Genomic DNA, 17319 nt, shown 5'->3' with positions numbered 1-17319 from the left:
TTTTGGAATCGAGGTTGTACAAGTTGTTCACGGGCACATTGGGCACCTACGAAGTGGTCTCTCCTCTGCTTTGCACATTTTACTGAAGACTCATACGAAACCTCTGCTCTGTTGAGGAGCGATGGCTATAAGCCCACATTGAAAGAGGGTGCAGTACCAACAATTAAAGGAAAAGAAAACTACAAGAAAAGGAAAGCAAGTTCAGTTGCACCGGTTCTCCCGGAGTGTGAGCCGAGGGTTGTTGCTAAAACCCGGGACAGAAAAGCACGGGACACATTATCGCTCGGGCAGTGACCTCCCTGTGGTTGTTGCTAAAACCGGTGACATCCCGGCCCGGGTTTTAGTAATTGCCTGAGCTGAGCAGTAATGGCGGAGTACTCAGTATGGAGAAAATGGATAATGAGTGGACCAGCCATCTGATTTCTCCACTGGACATGCTTGCCTCAGCCGCAATATCTCACCCTTACGTGGAACAAGCAAATGAACGGAGAACTGAACGAAGAACTGAAAGTCAGATTGTTTCAAAAACAAAATCAGCCACAAGGTCAGCCTTCAAGAAGCGAGAACACAGACAGGTAAGCTGCGACTCATTTGGATACAAAACACTCGTTTACCTGCATTTAGATTACTACATGTAACTTGTATTGTGTGTTTAAGTTACCGGTATAAGATTATCTAATTTGCTTCAGAATGTGATTGTCTCAGTTCATCTGATTATTTAATTAGCCTTTTATGTTTTATCAGTGAAAATGCATTCATGTACATGTATGCTGCATAAAAGTTATAACACCTATCCTGTTTTAATAAGCGTCAACCAACAATCAATAAAGTCAAATCAGTCTTAGTTGAGCAAGTCGGTAACGGTATTTCTTACTTTCACCATAAATTTTTATTTATATGACTGGTCTATAGCTGTCAAAGGCCTCGGCCTTAAAACCAGTTACCGCTGTGATGTCACGCACTCAGGGCTGGCTGGCTCAGCGGGGCAGCTCGAATGCCAACTTTGCGGTCGATTTAACTCTCAAAAATATATATTTTTAATTCCCATTTATGCAGCATACAAGAGTCAAGGATGGAGATACTATCCACTCAGAAATTTATGTAAAAATAAAGGCTCTGCGTATCTCCTTTAAAAGGTTGTAGATTCAAACTATGGTGCAGTATACCCAATTTCAGTTCAATCCAACTTGGAGATGCTGAAAAACAGTACTTGAATTTAATCCCACCCCTTATGGGTGACCACGCTCTATTCTTTGCAGACTTCCCCAGAAATTTATCTTGAACATTCCTTTCAGCACATTCACAGAAGACCTCATTTTATTTACTAATCCTGAGAAACAGTTATTTAAACTTGACTCCACCCCCTTTGGGTAACCACACCTCAGTCTTCAATTATACAAGAACCTGAGCTGATCAAGCTTTAAAATTTCTTAATCTAATCTATCGGCAAATAATTTTGCTTCTTTTTAGAAGTTAATGCTTAAAATTTGGAATAGTCGGACAAGAAAACTTCAATCTCAAAAATAGCAAAATACGGCTAGAAATTGGTTTAATAATATATTTGGTTTATTATAATCTTATAATAGGTAATAGTACATGAATTTGACTAGGTTCAAGATGTTTTCACTTGCCAAGATGCTTTTTTTTTTTTTTCAACATGAACAAGAACTGAATTCTTGTACCATCACCACATTTATGGTAAATGAATACTGGGCCCAAAGGTTGATCATCAGTGTCCTTCAGTATCAATAATCAGTATCAGGACATTAAAAAAAAACACCACAAAAGGTAGTCTTTGCAGATGTGTTCAAAACTCTGCCCTGCACATGGCATTTAAGTTTCCTGCAAATCCATCCAATTAAAATTACTGTTTGAATAAATCACTCTGCCCCACTGGGACGGACACGTGGCAGCCATATTCTTTAGAAATACCTAAATGTTTTGGATATTTATTGAGTTGCTCCCTGAACATGAGTATTTTGAAACCAAATTTATGAAGTTGAGTGCATTCATTGTTGGCTACTGGAGCAAGCTAGGTTTGTGTTTTGCCAATTGTTTTTTTGTGATTGAAATACTGCTGCTTGTACCTGTTGAATACTCCACTTATCTGCTGCTTGTTAGGTACGTGCTACTTCTTGTTTACCTTGTGTTTACATCTGGTTTGATACTAGACAGGATTCGCCTATCAGTTTTGACTGCACGAGTAATCAGCCGTTTTTCACTTGCTAATTAGCTGGGTTTTTAGCATGGTTTCAAGCGCTCCTTACCAAAATTTCTCCTACATCTCCCATAACCTGCTCATCATGTGTCTCGACTGCATTCCTATTTGTTCCCTCATCCAAAAGAGGCCCTTCCGTCATGATAGTGCCCCGCGAGGACGTTGCCTCTCCAACCACCTCCACCGATACCTTGTGGATCACTGCTGGATTATGGAACTGCCAGTCTGCCACACAGAAGGCTGACTTCATCTCTGCCCATGCCTCTCTTCTGTCCCTCCACATTCTTGACCTGGATTTCACCCGACACAACACCTGCAGCCCTCTCCACCTCCTCTTTCTCTCACACCCCTCACCCGTCTGGTCATTGTGGTGGTGGCATTGGCTTGTTGATTTCTCAGTCATGGAAGTTCTCACCTTTTCCACTCTCCCACCTCTCCATCTCCTCCTTTGAATTTCATTCCGTTTCAGTCTCTTCTCCTATCAGCCTTTCTGTCATTGTTGTTTATCGCCTTCCTGGCCCTGTGGGATGTTTCTTTGATGAACTGGACATCCTACTCAGCTCCTTCCCAGAAGATGGCACCTCATTGATACTCCTGGAAGACTTAAATCTCCACCTAGAAGCCTCCCACTTTGCTGCCTTCCTTACGCTACTCCACTCCTTTGATCTCTCTTCCAACCCATAAAGCTGGCAACCTTCTAGACGTGGTCTTCCTCCAAAACTGCTCTGCCTCAGATCCCACAGTTACCCCTCTCCATCTGTCTGACCACCACTTAATTTCATTTTCCCTCCCTCTTCCTCTGCACTCATCCCCCCACTGTTACAGTCTGTCGTAACCTCTGCTCCCTCTCTCCCTCCTCTGTCACTGCTTCCCTCCCCGCGCTTGAATCCTTTGCCAGTCTCCCCACTGAATCTGTTGCATCCGCCCTGCTCTCCTCTCTCATCAACACTGGACACATCATCTCCAGGCCAGCAAGATCCCTCAAGTCCCTGGATGTCCGAAACACTTCACTCCTACAGAATCAGTCTCCGTGCAGCAGAGAGAAAGTGGAGAAAATCCAGGCCCCCTGCTGACCTTTCCTACTACCAGTCCCTCCTTGCTGAGTTCTCAGCCTCACTGAGAAAAAACTGAGGCTGATTTTGTGATCTGATTTTGTGATCACGGATTGGCTCAGTTTTAGCACCTCCATCTCCAACCCTCATCAATTGTTTTCTCTTCTCTCCTCAACTCCCCACCACCTGCACCTCAGTGCATCACCGTAGAGGACTTTGCAGTCTTTTTTGAAGAGCTTATCATGGCCATCCACAGCTCCTTCACCACACCTGCCTCACCCTCATACACCACCACCCCCCATCTCTTCCCCCTTGCTCTCTTCTTTTCCCCCCCTTTCCACTTCTGATGTATCCCAGCTCTTGCTCCCTCACCATTCCACCACCTGTGCCCTTGACCCTATCCCCTCATTTCTCCTCCAGACCATCACTCCTGATATTCTCCCATTTATCACCTCCCTCATCAACTCCTCCTTGTCCTCTGGATACTTCTCCTCCAGCTTCAAACAGGCCTACATCTCCCCTCTGTTGAGAGAACCCACCTTAGACCCCTCGGTCATCCAGAACTACTGCCCCATTTCTCTTCTCCCCTTCCTGTCAAAGATGCTTGAATGTGCTGTTGCTAACCAATTCTCCTCTCTCACGGAACAACCTCCTGGATCCTCACCAGTCCAGCTTCCGAGCCAGACACTCAACAAAGACTGCGCTTCTGTCAGTCAGTGAGGCACTTCATGCAACATGTGCTGCCTCCCTCTCCTCAGTCCTGATCCTCCTTGAGCTCTGTGTTGCATTTGACACTGTTGATCATTCCATCCTCCTGTCATCATCAGCTCTAGGGATCCATGGAATAGCCCTAGACTGGTTCAGGTTCTACCTCTCTGGTCGCGCCTTCCAGGTTAACTGGTCTGGTACTGTATCAGCACCATGCCCACTTACCACCAGTGTCCCTCAAGGTTCAGTCCTTGGTCCGCTTTTCTTCTCCCTCTACACCCAGTCTCTTGGCCCAATCATCTCTACTCATGGTGTATCTCACCACTGCTACACTGATGACACCCAACTGTTTCTGTCTTTTCCTTCTTCTGACACACAGATCTCTGCTTACCTGCGTTACATCCAGAGCTGGATAGATAATCACCTGAAGCTCAACCCAGACAAGACTGAGATAATCTACATTCCTGCTCCATCCTCTCCACCCCTAGACATGGTTATCTCCATGGGGGACATCTCTAGGTTTCCTTCACCCAGTGCGAAGAACCAAGGGGTCGTGTTCAACGACAAACTCTCTTCCTCGGTGAACAGGATGTGTAGATTCCTCCTCTACAACATCCAAAGGATCTGCCCTTTTCTTACCACCTATTCTACTCAGCTCTGGGTCAAAGCGTTGAGCCTCTCCTGCTTGGACTACTGCAACTCTTTCCTTGCTGGCCTTCCAGCTTCTGCTATCAGAGCCCTGCAGCTCATCCAGAATGCTGCAGCTCACCTGGTCTACAACCACCCTTGTTCTTCGCAGGTCACCCCTCTGCTTGCCAACCTGCACTGGCTACCTATTGCAGCTCACATCAAAATTTAAGACATTGGTCCTAGCTCACCAGACTCTCAAAGGGTTAGAGCCAGCATACCTCCAGAGTCTGTTCCGCCCCTACACACCAGCCAGATCCCTATGCTCCGCTACTACTGGTCACCTGGCCCCTCCTCCTCCTCTCCGCTCCTCCCCAGCCCGCTCAAACCTACGGTCCATCCTGGCTCCCCAGTGTTGGAATGACCTTCCCACTGAGGTCAGAACTGCCGACTCCCTGACCATCTTCAAGTACAGACTGAAGACTCCCCTCTTCAGGCTGCACCTCTCCCCTTCTTCACTGCCCCGTATAACTGCATTTCAGTCTTGACCAACCCAGGCTGTGTAGTCTAGCCTGGGGTTAGCTGTTTTGAGTTCCTTAATTATACTTTATATAGCTGGTTTGTTTCTTTGGCTGTTTGAGTACTGGGATTTCAACAGCATATTACAATAGGTATTGCTGTCACTTGTTCAGTTGGCACTAGAACTTGTCTAGAAGTTCAGCACTTCATGTACCAGACTTTTGCACTCGTTGTACATCACTATGGATAACAGCATCTGCTAAATGCCATGTAATGTGCCTAAAATCCTAAGACTAGTTCACAGAAATAGGATTCTTATATTATGCAAAAGTATCTTAACTATGTGTGGGAGGGGCTAAGTGGTGTAAAAAAAGCAAAGTTAATCTGAATGAAAACAGCTCATTATGTGCTAACTACATCTGAGGATGAACAACAACCACAGTCTTATTGTTTAGTCTTACATCATACTCTATAACGTCAGGCTCTCCTCAACACCAAACACTCGTACTTATCTCAAAAGGATCAATAAGGCAGCCCTTACTAATCATTAAACTCATTCCTCACCGTTAATCCTCTACTTGTATACAGACTACCCTACTTTTACATCACCTGGTGAAATTAAAAAATAAATAAATAAATAAATATTTTAAGGCCCCCCCTAAAACCTCCCAAATGTGTTACCTTTTCCTTTTGAAAGGAGACTTTGGCATATCAGTGACCGGGATCATCTGCTCTCCAGGCCGAACCCACATGATTGGCCCGTCATCACTATCTGTAGGGCTTTTCAGCGTCAGACTGGAGAATGTTCCCCATGGCAATGTCCGCTACACACACACACACAAACAAAGTATAGACATTCCAAAGTGCAAGGATCAGTCTAACATATTACTGAATTAAACATGAACTTGACAAATGTGAATTTACAACCCCGATTCCAAAAAAGTTGGGACAAAGTACAAATTGTAAATAAAAACGGAATGCAATGATGTGGAAGTTTCAAAATTCCATATTTTATTCAGAATAAAACATAGATGACATATCAAATGTTAAAACTGAGAAAATGTATCATTTAAAGAGAAAAATTAGGTGATTTTAAATTTCATGACAACAACACATCTCAAAAAAGTTGGGACAAGGCCATGTTTACCACTGTGAGACATCCCCTTTTCTCTTTACAACAGTCTGTAAACGTCTGGGGACTGAGGAGACAAGTTGCTCAAGTTTAGGGATAGGAATGTTAACCCATTCTTGTCTAATGTAGGATTCTAGTTGCTCAACTGTCTTAGGTCTTTTTTGTCGTATCTTCCCTTTTATGATGCGCCAAATGTTTTCTATGGGTGAAAGATCTGGACTGCAGGCTGGCCAGTTCAGTACCCGGACCCTTCTTCTATGCAGCCATGATGCTGTAATTGATGCAGTATGCGGTTTGGCATTGTCATGTTGGAAAAGGCAAGGTCTTCCCTGAAAGAGACGTCGTCTGGATGGGAGCATATGTTGCTCTAGAACTTGGATATACCTTTCAGCATTGATGGTGTCTTTCCAGATGTGTAAGCTGCCCATGCCACACGCACTAATGCAGCCCCATACCATCAGAGATGCAGGCTTCTGAACTGAGCGCTGATAACAACTTGGGTCGTCCTTCTCCTCTTTAGTCCGAATGACACGGCGTCCCTGATTTCCATAAAGAACTTCAAATTTTGATTCGTCTGACCACAGAACAGTTTTCCACTTTGCCACAGTCCATTTTAAATGAGCCTTGGCCCAGAGAAGACGTCTGCGCTTCTGGATCAGGTTTCGATACGGCTTCTTCTTTGAACTATAGAGTTTTAGCTGGCAACGGCGGATGGCACGGTGAATTGTGTTCACAGATCATGTTCTCTGGAAATATTCCTGAGCCCATTTTGTGATTTCCAATACAGAAGCATGCCTGTATGTGATGCAGTGCCGTCTAAGGGCCCGAAGATCACGGGCACCCAGTATGGTTTTCCGGCCTTGACCCTTACGCACAGAGATTCTTCCAGATTCTCTGAATCTTTTGATGATATTATGCACTGTAGATGATGATATGTTCAAACTCTTTGCAATTTTACACTGTCGAACTCCTTTCTGATATTGCTCCACTATTTGTCGGTGCAGAATTAGGGGGATTGGTGATCCTCTTCCCATCTTTACTTCTGAGAGCCGCTGCCACTCCAAGATGCTCTTTTTATACCCAGTCATGTTAATGACCTATTGCCAGTTGACCTAATGAGTTGCAATTTGGTCCTCCAGCTGTTCCTTTTTTGTACCTTTAACGTTTCCAGCCTCTTATTGCCCCTGTCCCAACTTTTTTGAGGTGTGTTGCTGTCATGAAATTTCAAATGAGCCAATATTTGGCATGAAATTTCACAATGTCTCACTTTTGACATTTGATATGTTGTCTATGTTCTATTGTGACTACAATATCAGTTTTTGAGATTTGTAAATTATTGCATTCCGTTTTTATTTACAATTTGTACTTTGTCCCAACTTTTTTTGGAATCGGGGTTGTAACGTCACCTTCATTTCTGTAATTTATTTACATTAATTTATCTGTAAAACCTTAACTAGAAACAAAGCCTCACACTATTTAAGATGGTCAACTATTTAAAAAAAGTAATTAAAATCAACTCCATACTTAGCATCTACTTTATTAGGAACACCTGCACGTTTATGCAGTTATCTAAAAATCAGCCAATGGCTGTTCAGCTGCTCCTAATAAAGTGGCCCTTCGGCACATACAGTAATTAGGGTCACAGATTCAGACAGAACAAACGTTTATTTCCATCAAATAATATTTTAGGAGGTTTGTCAAACAAACAACGTCTATCATACTCACTTCAAGGAAGGGGGACTGCTGTAACATGCCGAGGAATTCTGGGAAGTAATCCCCCACCTCCTCGTCCACGGCTCCCACCAGACTGATCTGGCGCATGGCCCCGGCACGGTATGTCCCATGAGAATAGGTTCTCTTTACCTAGAACCACACAGAACAAAAGAGAATATCCAAATCAGAGCAACTACAGACAGGACACTACAGAACCACACCTGACCTGGGAGGGAGGAGCCAAACTAACATCACATAAGTACAGGTCATTTTATCAACTTTTTTTTGGGGGGGGCGCTGCAGGAGGATTAAAAAGTCTTTCCACACAACAGACAGCTCTCTGCTCCACCTCTCCTAAGCTACAGGAAGAAAAGATCAGAATTCACGCTCAGGAAGATTTTTATATACAGTGGTGCTTGAAAGTTTGTGAACCCTTTAGAATTTTCTAGATTTCTGCATAAATATGACCTAAAACAGCATCAGATTTTCATACAAGTCCTAAAAGTAGATAAAGAGAACCCAGTTAAACAAAATGAGACAAAAATATTATACTTGGTCATTTATTTATTGAGGAAAATGATCCAATATTACATATCTGAGTGGCAAAAGTATGTGAACCTCTAGGATTAGCAGTTAATTTGAAGGTGAAATTAGAGTCAGGTGTTTTCAATCAATGGGATGACAATCAGGTGTGAGTGGCAAAAGTATGTGAACCTCTTCTTTCAGTATCTGGTGTGACCCCCTTGTGCAGCAATAACTGCAACTAAACTTTTCCGGTAACTGTTGATCAGTCCTGCACACCGGCTTGGAGGAATTTTAGCCCATTCCTCCATACAGAACAGCTTCAACTCTGGGATGTTGGTGGGTTTCCTCACATGAACTGCTCGCTTCAGGTCCTTCCACAACATTGCCATTGGATTAAGGTCAGGACTTTGACTCGGCCATTCCAAAACATTAACTTTATTCTTCTTTAACCATTCTTTGGTAGAACGACTTGTGCGCTTGGGGTCGTTGTCTTACTGACACACCTTCTTTTGAGACTCAGTTCACAGACAGATGTCCTGACATTTTCCTTTAGAATTTGCTGGTATAATTCAGAATTCATTGTTCCATCAATGATGGCAAGCCGTCCTGGCCCAGATGCAGCAAAACAGGCCCAAACCATGATACTACCACCACCATGTTTCACAGATGGGATAAGGTTCTTATGCTGGAATACAGTGTTTTCCTTTCTCCAAACATAACGCTTCTCATTTAAACCAAAAAGTTCTATTTTGGTCTCATCCGTCCACAAAACATTTTTCCAATAACCTTCTGGCTTGTCCATATGATCTTTAGCAAACTGCAGACAAGCAGCAATGTTCTTTTTGGAGAGCAGTGGCTTTCTCCTTGCAACCCTGCCATGCACACCATTGTTGTTCAGTGTTCTCCTGATGGTGGACTCATGAATATTAACATTAGCCAATGTGAGAGAGGCCTTCCGTTGCTTAGAAGTTCCCCTGGGGTCCTTTGTGACCTTGCTGACTATTACACGCCTTGCTCTTGGAGTGATCTTTGTTGGTGGACCACTCCTGAGGAGGGTAACACTGGTCTTGAATCTCCTCCATTTGTACACAATCTGTCTGACTGTGGATTGGTGGAGTCCAAACTCTTTAGAGATGGTTTTGTAACCTTTTCCAGCCTGATGAGCATCAACAACACTTTTTCTGAGGTCCTCAGAAATCTGCTTTGTTCGTGCCATGATACACTTCCAAACGTGTTGTGAAGATCAGACTTTGATAGATCCCTGTTCTTTAAATAAAACAGGGTGCCCACTCACACCTGATTGTCATCCCATTGACTAAAAACACTTGACTCTAATTTCACCTTCAAATTAACTGCTAATCCTAGAGGTTCACATACTTTTGGCACTCACAGATGTGTAATATTTAGAGATGAAAGTGGAGCAAAGAAAAAAAATTCTGAACTTTTGAAAGTCAAACTAAGATTGGGGTCGGGGGCAACATCCCCTGAAAAAATTTTAATAACACTCAAAACGCTGCATTCTAGTGCATTTTAGTACTTATTTTCACTAAAACAAGTTATAACTTTTAAGCCTTTTTCTTTCATGTACATTAATGATTAACATGTCAAAAATATCAAATTTAACTCCACTAATTAATGAGTAATTTTCAGGAGTGCATTTAGAAAATGCGGTGATTTTCCTGGCTACACAGTTCATTATTTTGAAGAAAAAAAAAAACCCGACAGTTGAAGGTAAACTCAGCAAAATCCCAAAACAGTACTATTAAACAGTAAAGGTCTGTTAGAGTTTCTAAAGCTTTCAGGTTTCAGTGTTGGGGACATTGAGCCTCGTTTATCAATCTTTTAGTAGAGTTGTGCATTTGCATAAGCTAAAGTGAACTAAACATTTCCAATTCATATTTATGCGAGTTGAAGCCAATTGTTTACATTAGTTCGTATTGTCTGTAAATTTAAACACACTAATAAACCAAATTTCTCATATAAATCAGGGGCGTAGCTACCATAGGATCACACACTGACTGGCAGCCTGAGTGCATTACATAACAAAAAATAAATTACCATTGCTAGTTTCAGGTAGCTTAGAAACCGGCTCTTCCATTATTGCTGTTTCTTCCACGTTTTCTTGATGTTGTGTTCTAGAAACGGCACTAAAACTTAGCTTCGAAGCCACAAAATGCAACTCTGATGGGGAAAAAAACAAAACACAAAAATTGCTTACCTCTCTTCACGTCAAAAGAAGGAGGAAAGTTTTGCTTGTTTTGACACGGCGAATTATTAACACTTGGAAATACTTGTAATTCGCAGCTAAAAAGACCGCAGCTCCACTGGCAGCTTGAACATGCTTTCTAGTGCGATTGTGTTGCACGTGTGCAGAACGGTGTCAATCCTGCGCGCCTTAGCTCATGCACCTGAAGGCGCGGCTTCGGCACGCGCGCCGTTAACAAAGAACACCTGTCTTTAATCGATGAACTACACTGGGGAACAATTTGAAAAAAAAAAATTCTCTGTTGAGTTAGATTTTTATGCTGATTAAAACTAAATTTGGCATGCTGATTCCAAAATTGCAGTCAGTTTTTTTCTAGCACGTCAAGTTTTTTCTCCACAGCTTACCCTTCAGATAAGCAAAATTCCACTGATTAGCTGTAGTAAGACTATTTGAAGGTTATGGAAGAACATTGTCAGGGTAGATGGGATGTATGTATGATGGCTGACTACTGTTGGAGCATCAAACGCAATAGTCCTCAAGTTGAAGACTCCAGAAAGGACTACAAACGTAAAATTTTTACCTTAACTACTTGCACGGGCGGCACGGTGGCGTAGTGGTTAGCACGGTCGCCTCACAGCAAGAAGGTTCTGGGTTCGAACCCAGCGGCTGATGAGGGCCTTTCTGTGTGGAGTTTGCATGTTCTCCGCGTGTCTGCGTGGGTTTCCTCCGGGTGCTCCGGTTTCTCCCACAGTCCAAAGACATGCAGTTAGGTCAACATGGAGCGGCCTTGGGCTGAGGTGCACTTGAGCAAGGTACCGAACCCCTGACTGCTCCCCGGCCGCTCTGGTGTGGCTGCCCACTGCTCTGGGTGTGTGCGCGCGCGCGTGTGTTCACTGCTTCAGATGGGTTAAATGCAGAGGATGAATTTCACTGTGCTTGAAGTGTGCATGTGACGAATAAAGGTTTCTTCTTCTTGCACACAATTATAATTACAGTAGCCATATCCTTTGTAAAAACAGTGTTAAATAAACATTGCAGCCATGCCTGTTTCATATATTTCATTGTATGTCAATATTGTAAATTTTTATAAAACAAGCACATATCTGTTAAGTACAGTATTTTTCATATTTTTAAAGAAAACAGGGATCCTATAGTTCAAAAACTTGACGTGATCGAGAAAAACTGAGATCAGTTTTGGATTCCGCATCCAAAAATTAGTTAAAAACAGCTGTCAGACCTAACTCAACAAAAATTGTGTTCCCCAGTGCTATGTTTGGGCTATTTAAGGACCGCGCCCATGCAAGGACGATGCGAAGTATTACGCCGCATCTAGGAACGCGAAAAATCCGAAAAATAAAATTTCTCCATTCGGAAAACCGGAGATTTTCAAGAGTTTTGTCAAATATCCGGATTTCCGGGTAAATCCAGAAGACTTTCATCTATAAATATTGGATCGTTTCCCTCAATAAATAAATGGTCAAGTATAATATTTTTGTCTCATGTGTTTAACTGGGTTCTCTTTATCTACTTTTAGGACTTGTGTGAAAATCTGATGTTTTAGCAGAAATATAGAAAATTCTAAAGCGTTCACAAACTTTCAAGCACCACTGTAGCAGATGAAAAATTACAAAAACGACGATGACAAAGATTATTTATGGCCAAATTATATACATTTTGCCCCAAGTCTAAACCCATAGAAAGGTGTCCGCTAGCAAGGACGCGTTATCCTAATGGGCTTCATGGGCAGCTGCCCGGGGCCTCGGAGGTAGCGAGATCGGAAAATATGAAACGATATTTTCAGAAGTTTTGATCATATTGATAACATTTTTGATGCATTTCGCCACCCGTAAGGAAGCCCACCTTGTCCCGTCGCATAAATCACCCGTCATTGTCAATATGATCACTGTCCACCATGTCTTCACACGCTACGCCAGCTTGAGTTCGATGATTTAATTAACGACATCGCTTTCCAGAAAAGTAGGAAAGTGCCCTTGTAAGTTGACCCATGGCTGTCAAACAATGCGCAAAGCTGTGTGCCACTGCTGTTTGGGACATTACGTGTAAGAAAGGATGAAATGTTTCACATAGCCTAACATTTTGAGATTTATTTCTGAGAAGCAAGATATAGAGCCCTGCACTCCCACGGGACCCGACGCAAAGCAGTGCGGTGCGGGACAAATTTTGAAAGCTCATTGCGGGAGCGGGCGGGAGAGGTGATAAGCTGCAGTCCCGCTAACTAAAAACGTGTTTAAAATAAAATTTATAAATTATTAATTTATGTCCATCATATATAATTTGTGCTGGATATTTTATTTGGCATTAATAAAAACATTTTAAGATGCCTAAATTTGCGGATGTGGTCTAATCTCGCGTACGCTTCCGATTCCTTTCCGCTCTTCCGTGTTTGAGATCTCCGATCATGGCAGAAGAGCAGAGCTCCTCTAGTGAAGCTCACAGTGCTTCAGAAGTAAGTGCTGCTTTAAAAAGCGGTACATTGCTTGAAACGCACCCCTGAACGTGAGCTGTAGATATTTATGCTCAAATCCACTCAAAGTAGGGGGCGGGGCACCATCACGCTATGTCTTTAAATTATATTAATTTCTTATAGGCCTACTTGTATTTCTTAGAATGTAAATGTGAGGAGTGACATAAGCTATGTGCAATGTACAATATTCTTAATATCCACTGTAGATTTTGGTAGGTGTGTTGGGAATCTCTGTAAAGCCTCAGCTGCGCATGCCGCCTGGCAACGCGCACCCTCGCTATGTGTGCTAGGTGAAGGATCGGTCAGTGGAGAGCTCAGCTAAGCTCAGCATGTTTAATTCCCCAAGCCAATGACAAGAACTTTCATGAGAAATAACGCGAACGTCTGCATCATGCGGGATTTGCGGGCGGGAGCGGGACAAAATATGGCAGGCGCGGGCGGGAGCGGGACTGAAAATCAATTCTTTGCGGGAACGGGACTGCACAATGCGGGAGTGGGCGGGAGCGGGACTGAAAATTCTGTCCCGCGCAGACCTCTAGCAAGATATTTTTCTTTGTTATCGCTCTTTGTTTTCACAAGTTAAAAGTCGCCTGGATTCCAAAATGAAAACGAACGGTTATATACCAAATGAATGTTCTTGCTCTGAATACTAAAGAAACTGTTGTAGGCCTCGGTTATGTTCTTGACATGTTCATTGACTCACTCATTCAAAGGCTTCTTGAGGCTAAGGCCATCCTTCAAAAAAAATCCGTTTCCTGTCCACCGGGTGAGCAAAAAAAAAACTCAGTCGGGAGGGAGGGATTTTATTTTATTTTTATATATGGATGGATAAGAAATTGCAATGCTGTGTTAGCTTTTTTTCAGTACTTTTTTATTACAAAAGCAGACATTTAATACAATATGACAGTTTAATCAACTGAAACTTGTACAAAAACTGTAAGTTAGCATTTTAAATGCTGACTGCAACATTTGCAAAACTTTTACAAAAGGTACTTAAAATGTCCGACACACGGACTTTTTGTAGTTCTAAATCGAGCGTTAGGCCGAGTTCGGATGAAATTACACTATTAAAATGATCACTGAATGATGTGTTTTTCTGAATCTTTACTATTTTGTTGTTCGCTAGAATACCATTTTGCGATTTCACACTTAAGCAAATGTTTGAAAACTCCGGATCTCCTTCCTTCATGGTGGCTGCCATTTTTTTGTGCCGCATGGCGCATGCGCAGAGCTGATTCGACAGGGCTTTCCACAAGCGCCGGCTGCCGGCCATACAGCCGACTACACAGTTAAGTCCAGCCGGCTACTTTAATGATTTTTGTAGCCCACAGGCTCTAAATATTAATTTTCGATTTTAATAAAATTAAATGTTTATCTAACGGACTGACAATAATGTCAAACTGAACCGCACTCATTTAAGTTGTGATTCGCGCTGTTTGTACCGATAATAACCACAAATTCCCCGCCGACTTCGTTGATCAGGGGAGAGTATCCGCGGCCCCGACATGCGGTGTGCGCGCGCACACTCGGCGGAGGCAGTATGAGCCTTAGTGGAAAGCCCTGGGAATGCGTAAATGTCAAGTTCGAGTTTAGATTTACGAACCCGAAAAAAATGTCAAAAAAACGGCGTTAAAAAAAAAAAAATTTCACCCGGCCGGTGGACCGGAAACAGAACATTTTTTAATAATGGCCTAAACTTTAGTTAACCAGACTTGTTAACCGTGATGTCTGATGGATTTTTTCACCATGCAATTGCCTAGTTCACCATTGCTTTTTCTCGATTAAATAGGTGTTGATGGATATAAAGTTATCGTTCAATAGTATTTCTAATTGTGCCACTGTCATTATTGAGGTATTTCACCTGACATCACAGGGTCACGTGACGCCCCGGTGTCCGCCATTCTGAAGGTCAAGCTAGCTAATGTCAACAACATAGTAGCTAGTATGTTACTGTAGCAATGTTTACGTTCAGTCATTTGGATGACTGTTAAAACCTTTCAGTCTCAAGTTTTTCCTTTACTGTATTTACTAGTTTACTGTAATTATGATCCGGCAGCTATTTACACCGGATCCAGTGTAAATGGCTGCCGGAGCGCGCTCTGGCTTGCTCCCCCTCAAATTAAGCAGCGCACTCCGGCTTGCTCCCGGAGTGCTCCGGCCGAGGTTCCGGAGCGCACTCCGGCTTGCTCCCCCTCAAATTAAGCAGCGCGCTCCGGCTTGCTCCCGGAGTGCTCCGGCCGAGGTTCCGGAGCGCGCTGCTTAATTTGAGGGGGAGCAAGCCGGAGCGCGCTCCGGCAGCCATTTACACTGGATCTGGTGTAAATAGCTGCCGGATCATAATTACAGTAAACTAGTAAATACAGTAAAGGAAAAACTTGAGACTGAAAGGTTTTAACAGTCATCCAAATGACTGAACGTAAACATTGCTACAGTAACATACTAGCTACTATGTTGTTGACATTAGCTAGTGCTAACAGCTAGCTGCTAGTACACTGCTACAACACAGACACCGACCCTAATAATACAGTTCTTGGTCATTGCCTGGTAACAGCAAATTTATAACGGGCCATGTCTCAACAGACTAAGAAGTTATTTCAATGACATTTAATAACATTTTGTTTATCCTGAGGACCGAAAGTAAATGAAAATGTGAACAAACCTTAGCTGTAATAAGATGGCGACCACCGGCTCCAGGGACGACCCGCTGATGTAGGCATGTTACCCAGCCTGACACAAAATATTTGTAGGCATCCAAACTCTTATACGCTTTCAGATCAATACCTGTGTATGGCGATGGGTTTTTAACAACATAGGTATACAGATCATGTGGGCCGAAGTCAGGTAAAGACGAGGGCTTCGTGTACTTCTGTACGTCAGTGAGCAATCCTGGTGGAAGCAGGTAAACGTCGTTCTCTAAGCCTGCTAACCTCAATTTTTGCAAATACCTCTCCCTCTGCTCGCCCTGTAAATGCCCTATGTCGCTGGATAGTGAAGGTGTTTTCTGCATCTCGCTCCTTTTTCTTATGTTTTTCGTTTGTCGCCTTCCTCGCATTCAAACTGATTCGAGCCGTGATGTCCAAAATGGCAGCCTAACGATGCATCACATGACTTGGTCACGTGGGTGAAAAACCTCAATTTAAGTTTCTGTGTCTAGTTAGACAGGCACGCCTGAGGCCAAGTTTACATTAGACCGTATCGGTCTCATTTTCTTCACGGATACACTGTCCGTTTACATTAAAACGCCGGGAAACGGGAATCCGCCAGGGTCCACGTATTCAATCCAGATTGTGTCTGGTCCAGTGCTGTGTAAACATTGAGAATACGCGGATACGCTGTGCTGAGCTCTAGCTGGCGTCGTCATTGGATGACGTCACTGTGACATCCACCTTCCTGATTCGCTGGCGTTGGTCATGTGACGCGACTGCTGAAAAACGGCGCGGACTTCCGCCTTGTATCACCTTTCATTAAAGAGTATAAAAGTATGAAAATACTGCAAATACTGATGCAAATACTGCCCATTGTCTAGTTATGATTGTCTTTAGGCTTGCCATCCTTCCACTTGCAAGTGGTAAGTGACGCGCATGCCCGATATGCACTGAGATCACACACACAGTGGCTCAGTCCCAAATCACTGCTCGTGCACTTCACTCGCGCGCTGTGTGAGCTGCGCAGGGCCGGAGTACGCACCCTCCAGAGGGCACTCGCTGTTCAGGGCGGAGTGATTTGGAGTGCAGGATGCCTGCGGAGCCGAGCGTATCCGTGTATTGGCGTTGCTGTGTGCACGCGAATCGTGTATTGGCGTTGCTGTGTGCACGCGAATCGTGTATTGGCGTTGCTGTGTGCACGCGAATCGTGTATTGGCGTTGCTGTGTGCACGCGAATCGTTTTAAAAACATTAATCTGATGTTCCGCTGATACAGTCTAATGTAAACCCCACCTGAGGGGGTGAATTTGCTGAGCGCAGTTGACAACATGCGGGGGTGGGGGCGGCGTCTGCCCAGAGCCTCGGCAAGGGTTAATGCGGCCCTGTCCGCTAGTTATACTATGTACATGTGGAAAACGTGCTCAGCGAGGTTGAGGATTTGAACAAAACAACTGTGTGGGGAGAACACATTTTAATTACAGGAACACAAA

General features: G+C 43.4%; 1 protein-coding gene across 1 annotated transcript in view; it reads right to left on the bottom strand.

Annotated features, from left to right (window-relative positions):
* LOC132870244 (lysine-specific demethylase RSBN1L-like) overlaps positions 1-17319 on the bottom strand; it is a 99371-nt gene that overhangs the window by 20836 nt on the left and 61216 nt on the right. Inside the window, exons 4-5 of the mRNA XM_060903891.1 lie at positions 7982-8119; positions 5806-5948 (exon numbers count right to left, since the gene is read on the bottom strand). Of these exons, the coding sequence (XP_060759874.1) occupies positions 5806-5948; positions 7982-8119 (281 nt within the window). The remainder of the gene's footprint in view (positions 1-5805; positions 5949-7981; positions 8120-17319) is intronic.

This window comes from Neoarius graeffei, chromosome 21 (genome assembly GCF_027579695.1).
Source record: "Neoarius graeffei isolate fNeoGra1 chromosome 21, fNeoGra1.pri, whole genome shotgun sequence".
Lineage (NCBI taxonomy): Eukaryota > Metazoa > Chordata > Actinopteri > Siluriformes > Ariidae > Neoarius > Neoarius graeffei.
Note: the sequence above shows the minus strand (reverse complement) of the source record. Positions and strands in the feature narration are given on the sequence as shown.